The sequence below is a fragment of the Dermacentor andersoni genome, chromosome 6, assembly GCF_023375885.2.
Source record: "Dermacentor andersoni chromosome 6, qqDerAnde1_hic_scaffold, whole genome shotgun sequence".
NCBI lineage: Eukaryota > Metazoa > Arthropoda > Arachnida > Ixodida > Ixodidae > Dermacentor > Dermacentor andersoni.
The window spans coordinates 6218101-6240878 of NC_092819.1; the positions used below are offsets into that span (position 1 = coordinate 6218101).

General features: G+C 45.2%; 1 protein-coding gene across 1 annotated transcript in view; it reads right to left on the reverse strand.

Moving 5' to 3' along the window:
- The window catches only part of Asap (ArfGAP domain of ASAP), a 156387-nt gene that overhangs the window by 109109 nt on the left and 24500 nt on the right, over positions 1–22778 (reverse strand). The window contains exons 10-14 of the mRNA XM_050170315.2: positions 6686–6848; positions 5471–5635; positions 1036–1083; positions 915–954; positions 791–839 (exon numbers count right to left, since the gene is read on the reverse strand). Coding sequence (XP_050026272.1) covers positions 791–839; positions 915–954; positions 1036–1083; positions 5471–5635; positions 6686–6848 — 465 coding nt within the window. The remainder of the gene's footprint in view (positions 1–790; positions 840–914; positions 955–1035; positions 1084–5470; positions 5636–6685; positions 6849–22778) is intronic.

Here is a 22778-nt window from a genome sequence, read left to right on the forward strand (position 1 = left end):
GAACTAACCACATGGGTTAAGCAAATACATGCATTTCTTTTCTTTAATGCGACTACTGGGCTACAAGAAGTTGAGTTGCATCTGAATAAGGTTTGATAGAGTAGTCTCAACACACCCACCACCGTGGTAGCTTAGTGGCTTTGGCATTGTGCTGCTGAAAGTGCAGGCTCAAATCCTGACTGCGGCAGCCGCAGTTAGATGGGGGTGAAATGAAAAAGAGAAAAAAGACAAGGTCGTGTGCCATGCATTGGGTGCATGTTAAAGAACACAAGGTGGCCAAAATTAATCCGGAGCCCCCTACTACAGCGTGCCTCGTAATCATATTGTGGTTTTGGCACATGAAATCCCAGAATTTAATTAATTTTTGTAGTCACAACAGCCACAAGCAGATTCCTTTTAACAATTTGACAGCATAGGTGTCAGTACTGGTATGGTGAAGGTCAGTGTATCTTTTAAAATGAACTTTCAAAGTAAAGGGCAGGAGAAAATTATGAGGTTACCACTTCATTTTATTTAATTTCCACGTGAAATAAAACTTCAGATGTAAGGAAAAGAAACATGCGGTCATGCAATTCATTCAATCTGTCCAAATCATTTAATGGCCGCTTTTATGGCATGCAGCTAGAGTCAATCACAAAACTCGTTGGACGCTTATTTAATGTAGCACTTGCTCCACTCCAGAGCTCGTCACAGTGGCAACACTGAAGTCGATTGTGAATCTGTCTGCAGACAATTTGAATGGCATCAATGCAAAGTGCCTAGACAGTAAGTACTAAGCAGTTACACTTACGCTTCCATTTCTGAGTCATCGTCAGCTTGAAAGTGGTATGTTCGGTTATCTGCACAGAGGAATCACATGGAGCATTCGTCAGGCCTCTTATCATCTAGTACGGGACCATTTGATGACTACTCACAGGAAATTAAGTCAAAGGAACGCTTTTCTTCTTGTAGGCTCTGTGAAAGATGGTGAGTTGTACAGTATATAAAAAAAAAAAAAAAAAAACTATTTGAGCACACAAAGCTTTGTGAACCTACCTTCACTTGGCACGTAAGAAGGTTGAGCTTTGTAGGAGGTTTTGTTTCCTGCAAATACGGTTGAAAGTGAATGCATGGTGTTTTGTTTTTGGACTTGCTATACTGCAAATAATGCGGTTATAAGAAAAAGGTGTACAGGTACAATGAAAACTAAACATACTTGACGCACGAATGACATCCAGTAAATTAAAAACACATTTCACATCTGCACAGGTTTCTGAATGTGGCAGTTGCTGCTGACGCAGTTAAGCATATACATGCTTTCGTTGGCTAAGGTCAAATAGAGTCGAACCCAGATATATGAAACCCACATATAACACATATGATCATGTAGAACAGCCAGCTGTAAAATCCCCTTAAAAATTTTTTTCCAATATTTTTATTTTATACATAGAATTACCTATGTATCAAACTTCTTTGTGATCCCCTTCAGATTCAATATATCTGGATTCGACTGTAGTTCTTTTGCATACACTTCCTATTAAAGGGAACCTGACAGAAATATTGCAACCTTTATATCAACTTTTATATAATCTATGCTGACGATACGAGTTTATTCTTTTCAGGTAAATTGTGTGCCGATTTGGAATGTCAAGTGAATAGCGCACTGTCTGAAATTAATGCATGGGCTCAAATGAATTCTTTAAAACTAAACATTAATAAAACGAAGGCTGTTTTATTTCACCCCCGCCACACGTATGTCCCAACATTTCATTAAATAACTCTAAAATTGAAGTTGTAAAAAGCTTCAAATCACTGGGCATATATTTTTCACAAAACATGACATGGGATGATCACATGAACTACATTATTAATAAACTATCTAGGACAACCGGCATTATGCGCCATCACTGCTACTATTTTCCTACCTCTGTTAGCATACTCATATATAACTTTATTTTCTTCCCTATTGAATTACGCGTTTCTTGTATGGTCAACAACAACAGCTTCAACATTAGCAAGCTTTCCGTCTTGCAAAAAAGTGTTCTACGCCTAGCCTGTAAAGTCCCATATCGCTACCACAGTGCCGAATTGTTTAAGAAGCACCACATCATTCAGGTTCCATCAATGTATGATTACAAGCTATGCCGTTTATATAAACTCGGTTTGCTGAAAAATAATGATGCCATGACAAACCTAGCAAGGCTAGAGAAAAACTTCCTTGCCTATAATGTGCGCCATCCTGAAGTGTGGTACGTCGCTAAATGTAGGAACAATTACGGAAATAAAATGTTAAAATTTCAATTGCCTACACTTCTAAACCACATAATAAAAGAAAATAAGATTGAGATATCTAGTACATCACCAAAACAACTGCGTTTAATGTTTGTATAATGATGTGATACAATGATATTCTATTTCTTTGACTACTGTATAATCCCCTTTTCAAGTGACATTTTATAACTCCTGCAAGTGTTTTCCTCTTAGTAGGTTGTACTCCCTTAGCTGCACACTTTTATGCTTCCCCGTGTGATAGAGGGTCAGGGCTCCTCAAGCTGTTTTTACAGCTTTTACCTGCCCTCCTCGTAACTTTTTCTTGTTGCGGAATAAAATTCAATTCAATTCAATTCAACATTCCACATTTAAACCAGACTTGTACATAATGAATTACATGTTATTAACCCTTTGCAGTCAGTCATGTATTGGACCCCACCCAACATGCGAAAACATCCATTGCAGTCAGATAATGTGGGATGGCGCTCGACATAAGGGCATGCTCACATTCGCTGGTTATTTGGGTTGGGTTTTTCAAGTAAGTAAAGTGCCCTTTGCAGTATCTCCAGACAAGTTGTGGGGGTTCGGTCCGTGTGAGGCTAGGATTGAAGGCAAGCTCAAGAACCAGCCAAACACAGTCATTCCGTGGTTCTCCCTAACTCGAAGCTTGTTCTCATTGAAGGCCAACTGCAACAAAACTTCACTTGGGCTAAACTGACTATAAACGCCTAGCATGTACTCTCAAATTAATCTTGGCAAAGCCACAGGACTGTTAATTGCCTAATTTTGTTATTAGCAGCTATTAAATAGTGCCTATGCATATGACGCATGCAGTTGGCAACAAAGCGGTAGCCATGCAGATATGCCGAATATTCAAGAACAGTAGGCAACTGTTGATCTCTCAGTTGCACCATGTTGTGCCTAGGCAGCCAGGTGCATTGCTCGCTCATCATTTGCGAGTTGACGGGCGTCTCTCTCGCCATGGGTTCTGTCTGTTCCACTCGCTCTTTGAGCTGTTGCAAGAATGCCGATGTGTTGTATGGCAGTAGGGTGCTCGAATACGTACTCGAGCACGGGAAGTGGCTGTGCAATACACAACGCTGAGTAGAGGAAGGCCGAACACATCTTTCCTGTCCCAGCTTTCATGCGCGAACATGCACCGCAGTGTAGCAGGCAAGTGCCACGCGGATCAGCCAATGTGCACAGAGCACGTAAACTGCAGTGGACGAAGCTGCACAAGCTACATTTCAACAGCACAGTATCAAGATCTGCTTGGCAAACGCTTTCTCGAGGTGACTATAAGTACTATAAGCCGCGATAGCGCACAGAAACCAAAGGTAACGTTCAAAGGTAAATTGTGTTCAAGGGCGATATTCTCGAGCGAACATTTCCGGCAGAGCATCATCCTCATGATATTTCGAGCACTTCACATCAGATGTGCCCGAGAAGACGAACGAAATCCATTCTGACACAGTGCCAGAAATGAGCAGGAACCACATGCTGCATTTGTCACGAAGGAGAACGCAACACAGCAGCCATGGTGTAAATGGAGCGGCAAGCCATGCAGGAATGCAATGCTGCCAGAGCGAAACAGGCAAAGCTTTATCATAGCCGCAGTCCGGCCTGTCTGGCAGTGAGTTTACACACTTAGCAGTGAGCCCCTCAAGCTTGGCCATGCCAAGCCTCAGCTACTTACCATCCTTTACTACAGATGACAGCAGCTGTCTGATCGGTCTGATCAGTCGACAAGTCTGGTGCCTCCAGCGTGCCAGGCAGCGGCCGGTGAAGTCTGATATGTCATGCCGGAGACACTAAGATCACTAAAATTTTACCCAGGCTTTAAACATTACACACAGCAGTGCAGCGATCAGTTGTTGCCACAGCGATATTGGACAAGTACAGAGTGAGCGAGTGCTTAATTGTTTGTCAAACGCACAAATACAACATGCTCGCTTTAGTGAACCGAAATGTTCAGCATGCTGCTGGTCAGCCAAGCTAGTGTGCGATGCACCCTGTTCCAGCTGCTACAGCATGCGATAGGGCATGTTCTATTCCCATGCCAGCCACACTAGACTGTGGAGTGTCCAATTTTTGTCGATGTAGTATAACTGCGCCATGCGTGGATCGCGTCCACGTTAAACCGGACTATAATGCACCTTTAGCTTGGCCACCCCAATGTGTTCTTCGAGCGGAGGCAGAACGCATCAAGGCCCTGCCGTTGAATGTAGACAACCGGATAGAGAAAACCGGATGGACACCGAGAATATTTCGCATTAAAAGAACATTGCCAGCGCGCAACAGCATTGTCACAGCACACGAAACAGCCAACAGCAGACATGCCGGACCTGTTCACTGATATACCGGAGCGAAATAAAAGCCAGGAAAGCAGACAGCACGGGTGCTCGATCTTCACATCCTTCACTGTACATCACTTCCGTCTGGCGATAATGGCGGCGTTTTCTTTTTTTTCTTTTCAGTTTCAGTATGAAAAACATCAATTTTTGCGAGCTCTTTGTGAGGGACTGACCTGTATTTCAAGCGTAAGATTTTGCATAGACGCTCCTGCATGTCTAAATTATCTGAAACGGCTTTCTGCAAGGTAGAAAATTTCAATGCAGTTGGCCTTTAAAGAGAGTTTTCATTGCCTTTGAAATGTCTTCTTTCATCACTTATATAGCCACTGGCTGAGAGAGAAGAGAAAATATGGTTGATCCCTCTTTCATAGGAATCAGTAGAACACGAAAGTCAAATGTGTCTTACTGTACGTGAAGAATTAAGTTGCAAGTAGCCATCAGCGGCACCCTACCACTGCACAGGGATCCTCGACAATTGCCACACAAGCGAAAGTTGTCGAGCAACTCACGACCAAGAAACATCCCCTGGAGACGCTGCATTGCACGCGTCAGAGCACTGTGCAAATCCGCTATAAACCACACATGTTCGCAAACCGCACAAGCGAAGCCAAATGAATTGTTAGTAAGTCACTTCATGAACTCAGTCCGCTGCACTGAAAGACATGATTTGTGGACCAGCGACCGCTTTGTAGGTTTGCTTGGCACATTTGGTTTGTTTTGCTCAATTACACTTTTTAAAGACATAAATGTATTTAGTTACATTTTTTCTGTAACATGTACAAGTCTGCTTTAAACGCTGTGAACTTGTTTGTAAAATAAGAGACATAAAATAATTACAAGCAATAAACCAAGAAAGAGTTACTTACATCAGAGTGAGATATGTACAAATAACCGTCCTTCACTTCACACTTCCTTTTCTGCCAGACACGGCGCATTTTACCATCAGACTTCTTAAGCAAGTAGCCAATCTTCGTGTAGCCATAATGTTGGTTCCCCTGTGGCTGATGTAAGCTGTAGCCAATGGAGCTAACCTGTTCCAGAGCATAACAAGACAAGAACATGCAATTTCAGCAACAAATTGCTAAAGATCAGCGCCAGCAAGAAATCTCTGCAAGTCACAGCAAACTGAGCATTAATACCTGCACCATTAGAACGTTATATGAAAGACTTAAGGCACAGAATGTTAGAACAAACACATATGCACAATTCATCTTTGCTGCAATAGCTTCCAGATAGACACATAAGGAGGCCAATGACATAAGTATGATCATGACTGCTAGTTATATTTCACTATGGAATCATTCTGAAATCTCTGCTATGTAACAGGTAGTGCTGCAAAGCTACTATTGCTACTATCGTTAACTAAGCAATCAGCGTGAACACAAACTTGGCATAAGGACATTGTTACATCTTAGAATGCTGGGAATTAGGTCAAACGTTCTTTTCCACAAATGGAATGAATGAATGCCCAGTTTATTTATCGATAGCTGCTCCGCAGATAAGTTAAGAACATGATACCAGAAATAAAGGAATTGGATCTGTACTCTTGTGCATGCATCTACGTGAGGATGAAATCTGAGATAAACAGCATCAATAAATCCTTGTTTGCTGCCACTACTGACATTTTAGCGTGTACATGACCTTATGAACAATTTTTTAGCAATTATGACCTTATGAACAACAGTCACTCAACATGTTCCCTTCCCTTTCTGTTTCCATATTGTGCTAAGTAGCCATAAATCTAATGGTCTGAAATTGTTCAGTATGAACCGACTATCCCAGCAACACATATTACTGAAAACTGAACTTATCTGAACTTATCTTCCAGATATAAAAAAAAAATTCTACTTTCTCCAGAAAATGGACAAGTATATTGTTTTATTTATTTGATGTAGTACAATAATGTTTGCTCCGTGTCTATTTCTTTAGATTGCATTTTTCTCGGCATTATCTTTTTTATACACAAGTTACCGGCCCATTCCTTTGGTTTTTACATGCATTTTCCCCTTTCCTGAAATCTGTGTCTATCAATGACATTATGCTTGAAGTAACTAAACAAAATATCTGACAGCCATCCTTACATCTTTGATATCCAGGGAGGGTGAACTCCTTAGTGTGTTTCGAAGCTCGACGAGTTTCTTCCGCTCCTCATCCTGCTTCTGCCTGAGCTTTTGCAGCTTGCTTGACAGTTCTATAATGTAGTTGTTGAAGTGACCAATTGTCTTGAGCCCATCCTGAAAGAAGCTGCAAATAGAAGCTCACTTGTGAAGCACGAGTGTGGTTCTGCCATCACAGTACAACTGCAAAGGCTTCAATGCATGATAAATTACTATTATTGTGATAGCAATTATATGGACACTCCAGGCGGATTTCTGCTGTTGGCATCGCTATGATATTAAGTATAAAGTCCACGTGCGCTAACATCGCGGCCACGCACCGTATGCTGTAGGTGTGAGCCAAAGCTTGCAAAAGTGAGTCGAGAAGGATGGTGGCTTGATGTGGCACTGTCTTCTCCCGCTCACAACAGAGGAAAGCAGGCAACTGCACACCATCTTCTCACGGGCGCAAGGGGGGGGGGGGGGGGGGAGAGCTGGGAGACGTGTGCGCGCGCAATAAGCAGGTTAGTGCATATTTTCTCTTCTACTCTCTGGTCGCAGTGTGGCTGAGCGCGGCCGCGCGCAGCCTACCTTGGAGGCAATCGGCACCAGCTTCAAAGGCTAGCTGACCCGAGGTAGCTGATCGCTTTATGTGTGCTGTGTTCTCACGTACTCACATTCTCACTGCACGAGCCTCATTTTTTGGCCCAGGCCTGGGCCTGGCTTTGCCGGTCCTGCTTTATGAAGCCCGAGCCTAGCCTGGGCCCAGGCATTTATTACTAAGCTTAGAAAGGACCCACGTGTGCATGACCAGGCCCGGTTCGGGCAGGCTAGACAAAAATTTGTTGTTAATGATGATGATTAGTGGTGCCTTGCCCTTTGTAGCGGGCAATCAAACGGAAAATCAGGTGTGTACATGCATTGAAATGCTGCTTTACCCACAGTGGTAGCTTAGTGGTTAAGCTGTTGCACTGCTAAGCTCTAGGACGTTAGTTCAATTCCGGGCATGGCAGCTGCATTTCGATGGGGGAGAAATGTAAAAACATCCGTGTACTTAGATTTAGGTGCACGTTAAAGAACTCTAGGCGGTCGAAATTCATTTGCTCCCTACTATGGTGTGCCTCATAATCGTATCATAGTTTCTGCATGTAATAAGCCAGAATATAAATTAAATGTTGCTTATGCGATATGTGAAAAGTCATTACAATAAAGGTACAGCGACAATAAAACATAGCAAAACGTTTTTTTAATACAAAGTGTACAACTAACACGAAAAAGCAGTAGTAGCAAACTCGGGGCATTCTCTTTATTGCTCTTTTCACTTCACGTTAGAAACAACAATGATTGCACAAATTCTAAAAAGAGGCTTTTGATTAATAATTTGTTTCAGCAAGTAAGGTTACATATGGTGAACCGCAAGCAAAAGCAGATGAAATGTACATTGTTCATATTCTGACTTCGACACAATAATGTAATCACAACAATCAATATAAATTACATAATCAAGCTGTCACACACCATGCTTCAGGCTATTCCAGATAAAACGTTCCTCCCGTCTTTATGAAATAAAGATAGAAACAATGCTTAAAATAACATGCAGTGACACAACATTCTGCACCTGAAAACGGTGCAACAAAAATAGGACTGTGCAAAAACCAGCAACAGGTAAAAATAAACATGTTCATCTGCAAAATAAGCAGGTTGTGCAGGCTCTCCCGACTCTCATGGAGTATGTACCCAGTTGCACTAAAATTGCATTCACTACTTACAGATTACATCGTATGTGTCAGCTCCACCCTCTCGGGGTCTAATCAGCTACACTGTATAAGCAACAAAAGACCCAAATCTTTGTTTGTCTCATGGGAACATCAGTGATCTGGCCTATTGCCTGAGCTGTTGTTTTTACGCTGGTGTGCATAGCTTGATTTGGTCCTATTTGTCATTGAGCATGCAAATATATATATAGTGTTCCGAATTCATGAGAATACAGCCTAAAATAAATGCACAAGTAGAAAGAGACACCCCTTGCATTAGCGTTAAAATAATATAAAATTATCTAAATTGGTAATCATACAACCACACAAGTGTATTACTTCAGCTTGGCACAGAATGCCTTGGACCATGCTATGCATAATCTTTGCGTGTGTTCGAAGGCCCGGCTTGGGCCCTTTAATTAACGGTGCCAAGTCCGGCCCAGGCCCACAGCCTCATGCCTGAGCCCAGGCCCAGGCTTCAAGCCATGGGCCCGGGCAGGAGCTGGCGAAAAATGCTTCGAACAGCCCGGCCCAGGCTTTTGGGTCGGCCCAGGCCCATGCATTGCTCTATTTTCATGCACCTAGTTTGCATTTAAGTGACAGGCAGTACGAGGGAGAATTAGGTTGCCACTGTTGCTCCTCTTGATCACACCAGCATTCTGACAGTGAGTGTGTGGGGTCATCGAGAGAGATGTGTTCGTGTTTGTCTGTGCATGCCTGACAATATGCTTGTTAATTCAGTTAGTAAGTGAATGTTTACAGCAGTTTATGCCACTAATAAAACAACTAATCTTATTTCGTATAGCTGTACAATAATTTGGTATCGCAATCAATGCTTCACCTTTCAGGCGAAACTGGCCTTTTTGACAAAGGAAAGCAGCATGTGGCATGCACTGTGAAGGCCCACATAAACAAAGTGTTCACCGGCTACTGAAAGCACACTATTTGTTTTATTTTCATGTGAAATAAGCCTGATTTATTTTAATTATTAAACAGTGGCAGCTGTTTTTTTGGCTGAGGAGGCACAAGTGCAATGGAGTCCACCGATATGTTCACACGTTTTGTCAGCTGTGCAGAGGCACAGTACTTGCAGTGTGCCCACAGACTACCATGTATTGCATTCCAATTGAAATGTTACAGTTGAGATGTAGGAAGAGAATTATAGGAGAGAGAGAAAACTGTAAACACCAGTCAAAAACAACACAAATACATGGTGCAGGAAAGTGGCATTAGCACACACTTGTTGAAGTGTATGTGCAAGAGCACACAGCATCCATCTCCTGATTTTCATTTTGAGCACCATGGACACTTATGTAGCCAATGAGTACAGAGTTGAAGAGCATGGTCAGTGATAACAGCTGTTGTCAGTTTGCATTCTTACAAACTTTCCTTCAATGTCCGCTTAAACAAAACTGCGTGCATGTCGAACACTCACTTGAGCTGAACATTTATCAACAGAACCTTTTAGTCTAAAGATGACTTGAATGTGATAAGATGCTTTCATTGAATGGTGGATAATTGCCTACTGTCATGGCATGATGCTTGGTATTATATCATTTATTAAGCATGACAAACTATGTCTGTCAGCCCATCCTGCTGATGGTGAGCCATGGCAGAAATACCATGTGAATGAGACCTTTTCATAAACAAGAAAGCATTGTGCACCGACTAATGACTACTTGCAGCATGGAAGAAGCACCTTGATGCTTTATAAATGTACATTGTACTGAATACGTTCGTTGATGTGTATTCTCCCAGAAGGGCAATGTCACATCCTTTCTTGTAAGGAACAAAGAAAACAAAATGAAAAAGTAAACACTTTGTTACTTCTCAGGTACTGCTGTCTAATTTTATCAAATAAACCTATAAATTATTCATTGTGCAGTTAGTGTAAACTATTCTCATGCTTAGCGTCACACTTCACCAGTACATTTCCCCAAATGCTCAGTGCAGTTGTGTAAAGAAACATATGAGCATGTCTTCAGAGCACAATTTAGTGCAGCAGCTGTCTCACTGTAATAAAGAAAGAAATGCTAACAACAAAACCCAAGTCAAAGCGATAACAGCAAAAATATTGGTCAGAAAAAATGCAACAGAATGCCTCGGTGTGCACAAGGACAGTCAGGTCTCATGAAGGAATAAAATAATATACCAATAAAAGAGGCAAAAGTGAGAATCGGGGCTCCTTAGGATAAAAGCAAGGCAAGGGCTTGCCCATATTTTGCCTTCCATGATGTAAACACTATATGTAGATCGTCCACACTGTGTGTAAATCAACAATAAGAAAAATACAAGCTGCCTCTGCTCAGGCAAAAGGTAGCCTATCAGCATGCATTACAATGATGTGTCATGGCTTCTCGCTTGATTTTTTATGCTGCAGTACACTTATCTGCTTCTTCCTTGGTAGCAATACAATGCATAAGTCTTTCTTCCTCAACAAATTCTGTAAAGAAATGTAACTGACTGCATTATTTAGTAAGGGTAGGGATATTTAGTATTGCTGCCCCTATAGCCTAAAATGGTGCCAGTGTCAGTGCAGGGTTCAGTGGCTAAGGTGCTAACTTTCATGTCGAGAAGACCCAGATTGAAACCCCAGAGGAAATGCTGAATGTTTAAATGCAAAAGCATTGTGCAGAAAGGGAGCAAGATATCAGGCTATACTGTATCTGTACCAAAAATCACTCCGCCACCTTCAGGAGAGCGAAAAGGCGGTGACACCAGACTGGCAGAAAGGAGGAATGGGGACAGAAAGTGCACTGGAAAAGAGAGTGAGGAGGAACTGGGTATGGGGAAGGAGAAGGTGCACTGGAAACCAGCCAGGCAGTTACAATCACCAAGAATGGTCAGCAAGAGCCTCTCACTCTGGCACGCATTTGGAAGTGCCACAAGGCAATGCATCAGAGCGTAGAAAATGAAATGGCGGAAGAGCAAGGGGCTGCATCTTAGCAGGTGTACAACACAGTTTCAGTGAGTTATAAGAAAGAAGGATGGGATTGTAATGGAGCCAGAGTATATAGGCTTAACATTACGGTTGTGTGTAGAGGGAATGACAAGAAATAAAAGCAGTGAAGATGCTTCAGCCCATGAAAGTAGATGAAGCTGATAGAGGCCATCACAATGCCGAGGTGGCACAAAGGTACCGAGCTCCCAGAACATCTGAGTGATGTGCTGTGCATTCAGAAGAGCTGAAAACAGTGAAACATACAAACACAGATACGCGGCAGCCAAAAAGAACAGACCCAAAGCCTTCGTGGGTACGCAGCAGAGTAAACAAAATATTGCATCTGCTACTTCACAAGCTGCTTCTGTGTGCACCAGGTATGACTCGTGTGGCACTTGAGTAGCTGGCATGAAATGCAATCGATGGTTGCTAAGTTTGGTGCTTAGGAATGAACCATAATGAGTAGACATGACAGACTTCCCCCATAAACAACAAAGTAAAACAAACTAATATATAAACACACCAAACAGGACATCACCTATGCTTTCATATATTTCTCTAAAAAGTAACTTGAACCCCCCAACTTTTTTTAAATTAATATTTCAGATCTTTTTCTATGCTATTACAGACTGACGAAGACACTATCTTTCATATACACTCTACCACCTATAGAAGCATCATTACATTAGTACTGCGGGATTCTAGGGTCTCACAAGAGTACTGACCATTGCAAGTTTAAGCTTAGCGAGCCACAGGCCCATGTCAGCAGTTGCCTCTCGTGCTCTACTGCGCCACTGCAAGTGCGCTCAGGCCGCAAAAGGGGGGACATAATCGCTGCGCACGCAAGAGAACATAGTATTGCCCTGATTTAGTGGAAACCATTTATTGTCCCCGGCAGCACCCAAAATTGCACAAACGTCCGGTCCCGGGCCAGAATCAAATGGCTCCCAGGCCAAGGGTGAAAATACAGACAGAGGCGCCGCTAGCATGTCGCTGTGACAGCTAAGGCTTCCCGTGACACACTGCTGGAAAAAGTCCCTGCGGTTATGCTGCTTGCTCTCGCGATAACCAGTGGGCCCACTCGCAAGGGCCCGAGCAATCTCCTTCGGCTTGGGCCTCCAACAAGTACGGCTCAGTGCAGTACAACCATGCTCAAACAATAGGCACTGCTCTTCAGCTTAGTGTCCGGAAAGGATCAACACAAGGTATGCGCTCGCCGCACGTGCAAAGGCACCGCATGTAAAACCCCAGATTTTAATTTTTATATTTGTTCAGGAGGATATCTTTCTTAATACCATGATGTAATGATGGCTATGTATCACTGGATAAACATGTCAGTAAACGCTTTCACATCACCCTTTCACAATCACTCTTAGAATAACTGGAAAGAGACATACAATGCCAAGAAGTCTGTAAATTTAGTACCTTTACAGGTAAACAATGTGTCTCTTTCACAAACTTTCCAAACCTGTATAGTCAAAGGTTTATGCGACGAATTTGATTTGAGCAGAGGACTTCAGTGTTCGTGTATAATGTCGGTGAAGTGTAACCAAATGAACATTTGTTTTTCTCTGCCCAGCAGGACACTTGAATGGAATCACCTCACAGAATCGTGCACTTCAATGTGAGCTGGCCATTGTTCATTCAGAGCATTACGTTCCCAAAACTTAATCGATGCTGAGAGCTTTAAGCTTGCAATAAAAATAATGTTTATTTCATAAAAGGTTTAGAATTTTGTTGTTTTGTCATGTAGCTACTCTCATCTGTGCAACTTCTTGTTCCAGACACCTCCCTGCCTTGTGGCTATGTGTGGCCAGTATTTTCACAGTCCATATGGGCAGCCGCTATAGCAGACCAGGAGACAGGGCAACATACGCTCTGCTACGTGTAGACTTGTAAGATGCGGGCATCGCCATCATTGCCCACCGTATGGACGCGTCTAGATGGATAACATGCTTCCCTGTCAGCTGTGCTGCTATTGCAGTGTTGCGCCTCTGTCGGTTGAGTGCTCCTCTCGTAAGGGTGCACTCTACCTGAGTTCACTAGAATGCTGGGCACCGTACAAGAGCTCAAGTCCTAGAGACAAAGGTGGATGAGAGGAAAGCGTGAAGTACCCAGTGCTGTCTGGGACGGATCTCTCCTAAGCTCAATCTGCTGGCAGCGGCCAGCCGCTGATGGCGACGCGAGCACCCCCACCGCCAACAACCACCGCGAGTGGAAAGGGGAGAGGCGTAAGGACGACACAATAGGTAGATGCCCGCGCAAAGATGCCGAGACATACCTCAATCCCCATAGTATCTATTGAAATATTTTTACACAAAACTGCAGAGTACTGCAAGCAAAAACACGTGGTTGATAAGCATGGCTCAAGACAGGGCAACTGCATTTACATCATACGGAAATGTGTACTTTGATAGTGCCATAGCAAGTAAGGCTATAATGTGCCAAAGAAATCAATTCCAAATATGAAATGAATTTACAAAGAAAAAAGAAAAATATGCCAGTATCATAATCTTCAGCCTACCTATGTCCACTGCCAGATGAAGCCCTCGCCCAGCTACCTCCCATGACGCCCCTCTCTTGTGTCAGCTGGCTTCACCCTAAGAGTGCAAATTTCCTCTACCCACAAAACATACACTAACATTTGCAGTGTTACAGCATGCATAGAAATCTTCCTTTCTGCCAGCAAACATAATTATCATAAATTAAGACAGACACTTCAGTAACTAGGTAATATTTCAAAGCAGATAGAAATGAGTTGCACAGAATGACACACAAGTGCTAAACTCGCAATTGGAGGATTGGATGAAATTGATTTCATACTTTGTGCCGATCCCAGCATAGTGCAGGATGTAGAAGTGATAGGTAGGGTATCAGTGCAGTGATCACAGGTCAGTGAGGGCTAGGATTCACCTCAATTTGAAGAGAGAAGGAGTAAAATTGGCCAAGGAGAAACAGGCCAACTTAGAGTTATGGCTGGTACTTGCAAACAAATTTGCAGCGTTAGAACAGAGAGATGACGATGATGACATAGAGCTAACGAATGAAACCGTAGCGAGGCTGGCTTCAGAGGAAGCAAATGAAGTGGGAGGCAAGGCACCAAGGCAACCAGTAGGCAAGCTCTCCCAAATAACAAAGGACTTAATAAAGAAATGACAAAGAATGAAAGTGTTCAACTCAAGAGATAAGATAGAATTCACGGAACTGTCAAAACTGATCAACAAGGCGAAAATCGGGGATATTCTAAATTATAACGTGAGAAAGACTGAGGAAGTCGTAAAAAATGGTACAATAAGCCTCTTTATATGGCTTTCATAGATTACGAAAAAGCACTTGATTCAGTAGAGATACCAGCAGTCATAGAGGCATTGCGTAATCAAGGAGTACAGACCACTTACGTAAATATCTTGGAAAATATCTACAGAGATTCCACAGCCACCTAAATTCTACACAGGAAAAGTAGGAAGATACCTATAAAGAAAGGAGTCAGACAAGGAGACACAATCTCTCCAATGCTATTCACTGCGTGCTTGGAAGAAATATACAAGCTATTAAACTGGGAAGGTTTGGGAGTAAGGATAAACGGCAAATACCTCAGCAACCTTCGGTTTGCCGATGACATTGTTCTATTCAGCAACACTGCAGAGGAGCTACAACAAATGATTGAGGACCTTAACAGAAAGAGTGTAAGAGTGGGGTTGAAGATTAATATGGAGAAGACAAAGATAATGATGAATAGATTGTCAAGGGAACAAGAGTTCAGGATCGCCAGTCAGCCTCTAGAGTCTGTGAAGCAGTACATTTACCTAGGTCAACTAATCAGAGGGAACCCTGACCATGAGAAGGAAATTCACAGAAGAAAAAAAATGGGTTGAATCGCATACAGCAGACATTGTGAGCTCCTGACAGGGCTTACCGTTATCATTGAAAAGGAAGGTATACAATCAATGCATTTTACCGGTGCTGACATATGGGGCAGAGACTTGGAGACTGACAAGGAAACTTGAGAACAAATTGAGGACTGCACAAAGAGCGATGGAACGAAGAATGCTAGGAATAACTTTAAGAGACAGAAAGGGAGCAGTTTCGATCAGAGAGCAAATGGGTAGAGACGATATTCTAATAGACATTAAGAGGAAAAAATGGCACTGGGCAGGTCATGTAATGTGCAGATTAAGAAACCGTGGGACCATTAGGGTGACAGAATGGGTACCAAGAGAAGGGAAGCAAAGTAGAGGACGACAGAAGACTAGGTGCTGCCACGAAATCAGGAAATTTGCGGGTGCTAGTTGGAATCGGCTGGCGCAGGACAGGGGTAATTGGAGATCGCGCGGCGAGGCCTTCGTCCTGCAGTGGACATAAAATAAGCTGATGATGATGGTGATGATGATGATGATGATACACATATGCCATGACTTGCACATTGTCATTCATAATAAAATGTCGCTTTTATTGGCACACGGACAACAGATGGCCAAAGAGCACCATGACATACAAGGTCTGTAAAAAAGTATTTGACCTTATTATATATATATATAGTATTACGATACCATCGAGCGATGCTCAAGGGACGAGCCGCCGCAAGGACGATGACGACAAAGTGGGTCTGTGCCCTTGGCGTGAACGAGTATCGGCCTGGCGATCTGTCTCCAGTGTAAATAGCCTGTATATAGCCTCTTTAATCTGTGTCTTTCCACATGTAACATTCTGGTGGAGGTCGGCGATTCCCGTCCTCACCACGGAACTCCGGAGTGGTCGGTACATCGAGCTTGTCACCATGCCTCCCGATGACGAGACCACCTTTGCAACGGCTTCGGCTTGTCCGACTGCTCCAATCATCACGGTTGCCCAACATCGCGACCCTGGTGTGTTCTCTGGCCTGGAGGGAGAGGACGTTGACGAATGGATCAAGCTCTATGAACATGCCAGTGCTAATAACAGTTGGGACCCAACGATCATGCTCGCCAATGTCATCTTTTATCTCGGCGGCACCCCACGCGTGTGGCACCAAATGCATGATGACGAGATAAACAGTTGGGACAGTTTCAAAGAAAAGCTCAGGGAACTGTTCGGCGACCCCATTGGGCGCAAGGCTGCCACGAGAAAGGCTCTTGCGTCTCGTGTTCAGACATCCACAGAGCCGTACGGTTCATACATCCTCGACGTCTTGGCGCTCTGCCGCAAAGCTGACGATACTATGTCTGAAGCAGATAAAGTGTCGCATGTGCTAAAAGGCATCACCGACGATGCTTTCAATTTGCTTGTTTTCGGCCATGTCTCGACTATCGACGCCCTCATCAAAGAATGCCGTCGCCTCAAACAAGCTAAGCGCCGCCGTATCACACATCACATCACGCGGCTACCCAACACTGCTGCTACGTCGACATGTGAGGGTCGACCGCGTCAGACTACCCCATGTGACGACGTAATTCGTATTGTTCGCCGCGAGCTCGAGGCTGCCTGTTTGCCAGCTTTCTCCGCGACGTCTCCCGATCCACCAGCAACCACGATTGCGCTGATTCAGGCCGTCGTCAGACAGGAATTTGAGAACATGGGTCTCAACTCCGTGTGTTCATCATCTACACCCACGGTTCCCCAGTTCTCTAGCAGCCCTCCTCGTCCCCGGCAGTTCTTTTCTGCCACATCTCTCCGCAACCCGGCCGAATGGCGTACCCCTGATGACAGGCTGATCTGCTTTCACTGCTGTCGCATCGGCCACGTCGCTCGCCACTGCCGCAACCGATGGCCACCACCTCCTCGGACATACACCGCCGCTCATTCCCGCCCCTTTGGACGTTCTGTTCCCTATGCCACCCGTCATGAAATCATTGCCGCTGATGCTCCTGCCCCGAACCTTCGCTACAGCCGCTCGCCCTCACCTCGACGGCATCAGTCTCGTTCGACCCAACCCTGTCGCTTCTCTCCGTCGCCTATCGCCTCCTGGATCCAGCCGGAAAACTGGGCACTGCAGCTTCTGGAGGTGAAGCTGCGTTGTCCACCCTGCCCTCAAATCCTCTGCTCACGTTACACACGAACCAAAACCTTCTTGACGTTTACGTTGATGGCTATCCTGTCAGGGCACTCATCGATACAGGTGCACATCTTTCTATTATGAGTGCTGCCTTCCGACGACGACTGAACAAGCTCCTCACTCCACGACTGAACAAGCTCCTCGCGTCGTCCGCGTTGCAGATGGCGGCACTGTGCCTATCATCGGCATGTGTACGGCACGTGTTGTCATCGCCGGCCGCCACACTCCTGTCCTCTTCCCCGTGATTGCTCATTGCCCCAACGACCTCATTCTCGGCCTCGATTTTCTATCCGCGCATTCTGCTCTTATTGACTGCTCTGCTAGTACCCTTCGCCTTGAGTTGCCGATTCTCGCAGAACCTTCTGACTTCTGATTGCTTCTAGTCGGCAGAGTCAATTTTTCACTGAGAAATACGGGGAGAGTTCTCATCACTTTTTGTTAACACTAAAGCGATGGGGAAGTGGTCACTCCCGTAAGGGTTTATGATGACGTTCCACTCCAGATAAGACATGAGTGTACTTAATGCAATGCTTAAATCTGTAGATGAGCATGTTTTGTGTACCATGCTGTAGAATGTGGGCTCCTTTTTATTTACCAAGCACACACCTGAGGAGAAAAAGTTTTCAATTATATGCCCTCTTGCGTCACAACGAGAGTCGCCCCACAGGCTGCTATGCACATTTATACCTCCAACAACAATGTATGGTTGAGGAAGTTCAGCAACAAAGCTTAGGAACTCTGATCTGGAAAGTTGATAATTCAGAGGGATATATAGGGAGCTTATAGAAAGAGCACCGCTGAAAGAGCACCGCTCGGACTGCGACTGCCTCAAGGGAAGTTTGAAGAAGTAACTGCTGACAAGCAACATTTTTGTCTACTATGATTGTGATGCCACCCGACGAGGTGAGTGCGTCATCGCGATCTTTTTGGAAAATGGCATATTGCCTGAGGAAGTTACTGTGTGCTGGTTTTAAGTGTGGTTCCTGAACACACAGCACCTTTGGATTGTATTTGTGTGAAAGTTCTTTAATGTTATCGAGGTTGTGGATAAGACCTCTCACATTCCAGTGTTATATTTGTGTACCCATATTGTTTGTGCTTTTGTGCTGCTTGTCAAAAGGAGTCAAGTTGGCTTACGGAGCCTTTCCAGGTCCCATAATTTGGAGTATCGTGTTTCTTGCAGCAGTCACGAGATTTGCACCGCTCTTGAGGTGCTGGGCGCACTGGCTGAATGTGAGTGGTGTCCACTGACTCCTGGGAGCCGCTGGACTTCCTTTCACTCGAGCGAGGTGTTTCCGGGGCAGGCCTTGCCTTAAGAGATGAAGTCTTGGAGATCACCAACCCAGAGGTCAATGGGCCCTCCTTCAGGGACGGCAAAGCAGCGCTGCCCCCTTATGCACTGCATCAGCCTACCCTGAGCTATAAAGGAATGAAACACGCTTCCGCGCTTCCTTGAAAGAAATGTTCTCTTTTGTCTTGAAAACTATTATTTCCTTTTCTTTTTTCCACGTGGGACATGATCGCGAGTAAGCTTCATCTTCACCGTCGCAGTTACGACTGTGGCGTGTACCACTACAGTTCAAGAGATGTGTTAATTGGATCTGCATTTTGCACAGGTCAGTCGGCCTCGGCAGTTGTGCGAGCCGTGGCTAAATCTTTGGCACTTAAAGCATCTATGTTGGTCGGGAATGTGTACTATTACTCGTGTCTTTGTGTACCTGGTTTCAAGAGAATCTGGCAGTACACTCGTCTTAAAAAAGTGAGTATCGGATGGTTTGTTGAAATTTCTTTGTTTTCACGCTTGAAGATTATTCGCTGCACTTTGATAATGTTCTGCTCCTTCCAGCCATCCAGGAGCTCCTCTTCACTCAAGCTCAGGAGATCATTGCTCGAAGTGACTCCTCTGGATGTATTCATTGATCTATGTGCTGTCACTGTGACTGGAATATCACCAAATGTCATGAGCTTTGAAGCGTTTCCATACTGAAGCTTGTCTTGAACCTCATGCAAAGGGTCCCCACTAGCCATTTTTGTGACTCTGTAGCCAGGACTCAGTGCGGCGGTGAGGTGCTTAGCAACAACAAATCGGGAAACAGTTTGGACAGTCTTCTTTGCAGAGTTTTCACCATATACGACATGATAGCAAGGAAAGACTTCTTTATGTGTGACCAAAAAGTTTAATGTTTCCTGGGTGCACCCTCTTTTGAAAAGAGGATGATCAGGCAGTTTGAAGAATGAAGCTGATGCCATAAATCCTTACTTAATTTCAGCCACGATGCCAGCCACCCGCAACCGAGCCCAACACGGGGACATGACAGGAGCCCCAGTAAGGGAAGTCCTGTTGACACCATCTATACACTGCTGCTATAACCAAATATGACTTAACCAAGACAGGTTAGCCACACAAGGTTAACCCTTGCCACCAAGAAAAATGGGAAGTAAATATAAGATAAAAGAAGACAGGACAGTAATGAAAGAGAAGCGCAAAAAAAACATAGAACGGAGATGAGGACAGGAAAGGGTGACTGCCGATTTCTCCTGAGGGGATCCCTGCAGAGGTGCCATCTACGTGATGTGGAGGCCAAAGAGGTATGCTGCCTCTGCCAAGGGGCCATAATGGTCCAAACACCCGACATTGGCTCAACCTTCAGGGTTCCCTTTTCCCTGGACACAGCTAAGCCGCGCACAGCTACACGCAGGAGGGTCCAGCTCTCATGTGCTCAGGTACCTGGTGTCACAACACACATCGTCATTTAGTGCAACTAAACTATTGTCACGTGGTGGTGACGTTGAAGAACACAGTAGCAATACTGTGAAGGACAAAACTTTTATTGGGTGAACCTGTGCCCACAAAAACAGGCTACACTTATAGCACAATGATAGCGGCGAACACAGTTGGCGATCGTCGAAAATCTGATCAGCCGGTCCAGCGCGTCGGCTTTCATACAGCAGTCATCAAACGTTCCAGACTAGTCGTTAGGATCCGCGTGCCTTCCACAAAGTTCTACACCATTCGCGTCAGGTGATGAAATCAGATAACAAAAGGTTCGGCGACAACAGACAGCGGATAGAAGCATCGATAACTTTCCAGAAACTTCGGATATATGCAGGCCCGTCCCGCGCTGTGCGATAATATTTGTTAGGCGGCGAAACGTGGTCGCCCGATAAAGATAAGTACACGTGTCAATACCCCCCTCTTAAAAAGCATCGACCCGATGCTGCAAACAAACGAAAGTAATAAAGAAAAGCACTCGTAGCAAAGAAAACGGTATAAGGAAATTCGTCAGCATCCGTAAAAGGGTTTAAGGCGCACCATGTGGACCACTTCAGATCGTGCGCGGCGCCGCTGTGAACGCGAAATGCTGTCTGGCACGACCTCATAGTCCAGTGCGCCAATACGTCGGATGACCTTGTAGTGTACGAAATAGCGTCGCAGTAGCTTCTCACTGAGTCCTCGTTGGCGTATCGGGGTCCATACCCAAACACGGTCGCCGGGCTGGTACTCGACGAAGCGTCGTCAGAGGTTGTAGTGTCGGCTGTCGGTCCTCTGCTGGTACTTGATCCGTAGGCGGGCGAGCTGTCGGGCTTCTTCGGCGTGCTGGAGATAGGTAGCGACGTCAAGATTTTCCTCGTCAGTGACGTGCGGTAGCATGGCGTCGAGCGTCGTCGTCGGGTTCCTGCCGTAAACCAGCTTAAATGGTGTAATCTGTGTTGTTTCTTGCACCGCCGTGTTGTAAGCGAATGTTACGTACGGCAGGACCGCATCCCACGTCTTGTGCTCAACGTCGACGTACATTGCTAGCATGTCAGCGAAGGTCTTGTTCAGGCGCTCCATGAGACCATTCGTCTGCGGATGGTAGGCAGTTGTCCTCCTGTGACTTGTCTGGCTGTATTGCAGAATGGCTTGCGTGAGCTCTGCTGTAAAAGCCGTTCCTCTGTCGGTGGTGAGGACTTCTGGGGCACCATGTCGCAGTAGGATGTGCTCGACAAAAAATTTCGCCACTTCGGCTGCGCTGCCTTTTGGTAGAGCTTTAGTTTCAGCGAAGAGGGTGAGGTAGTCCGTCGCCACGACGATCCACTTATTCCCAGATGTTGACGTCGGAAACGGCCCCAACAAATCCATCCCAATCTGCTGGAATGGTCGACGAGGAGGTTCGATCGGCTGTAGTAATCCTGCTGGCCTTGTCGGTGGTGTCTTGCGTCGCTGACAGTCTCGGCATATCTTGACGTAACGGGCGACGTCGGCGGTCAGATGCGGCCAGTAATACCTTTCCTGTATCCTCGACAGCGTCCAGGAGAATCCGAGGTGCCCAGCGCTTGGATCGTCGTGTAGGGCGTGCAGTACTTCTGGACGCCGCGCTGACGGTACAACAAGAAGGTAGCCGGCGGGGACTGGTGAGAAGTTCTTCTTCACGAGCAGGTTGTTTTGTAGCGTGAACAAAGACAACCCGCGCTTAAATGCCCTAGGGACAAAGTCGCTGTTCCCTTCCAAGTACTCGACGAGGCCTTTTAGCTCCGGGTCTGCTCGCTGCTGTTTAGTGAAGTCTTCCGCGCTTATTATTCCAAGGAAGACGTCGTCGTCCTCGTCGTCTTGCAGCGGGGGAACGATGGGGGCGCGTGATAAGCAGTCGGCGTCAGAGTGTTTTCTTCCGGACTTGTATATTACGGTGACGTCATATTCTTGCAGTCTGAGGCTCCACCGCGCCAACCGTCCGGAAGGGTTCTTTAAGTTGGCTAGCCAACACAACGCGTGATGGTCACTGACGACTTTGATTGGCCTGCTATAGAGGTAAGGGCGGAATTTTGCTGTAGCCCAAATGATGGCAAGGCATTCTTTTTCAGTCATAGAATAATTGCCTTCCGCTTTTGACAGCGACCGGCTAGCATACGACATCACCCGTTCAAGTCTGTCTTTCCTCTGAACTAGGACGGCACCGAGGCCTAGGCTACTGGCGTCAGTGTGGATTTCAGTATCGGTGTCCTCGTCGAAGTGTGCAAGTACTGGCGGCGACTGCATGCATCGTTTCAGTTCTTGAAATGCGTCGGCCTGCGGCATTTCCCACTTGAACTCGACATCACATTTCGTTAGATGTATTAACGGCTCCGCGATGCGTGGAAAATCCTTGACAAAGCGCCTATAGTAGGCACACATGCCAAAGAATCTGCGCACTGCCTTCTTGTCGATTGGCTGTGGAAACTTTTCGATGGCAGCTGTCTTCTGCGGGTCGAGGCGTACTCCAGATTTGCTGATGACGTGGCCTAGGAATAGAAGCTCATCGTAAGTGAAGCGACACTTTTCCGGCTTCAGAGTGAGCCCCTATGACTTGATGGCCTCTAATACTGTCGCTAGCC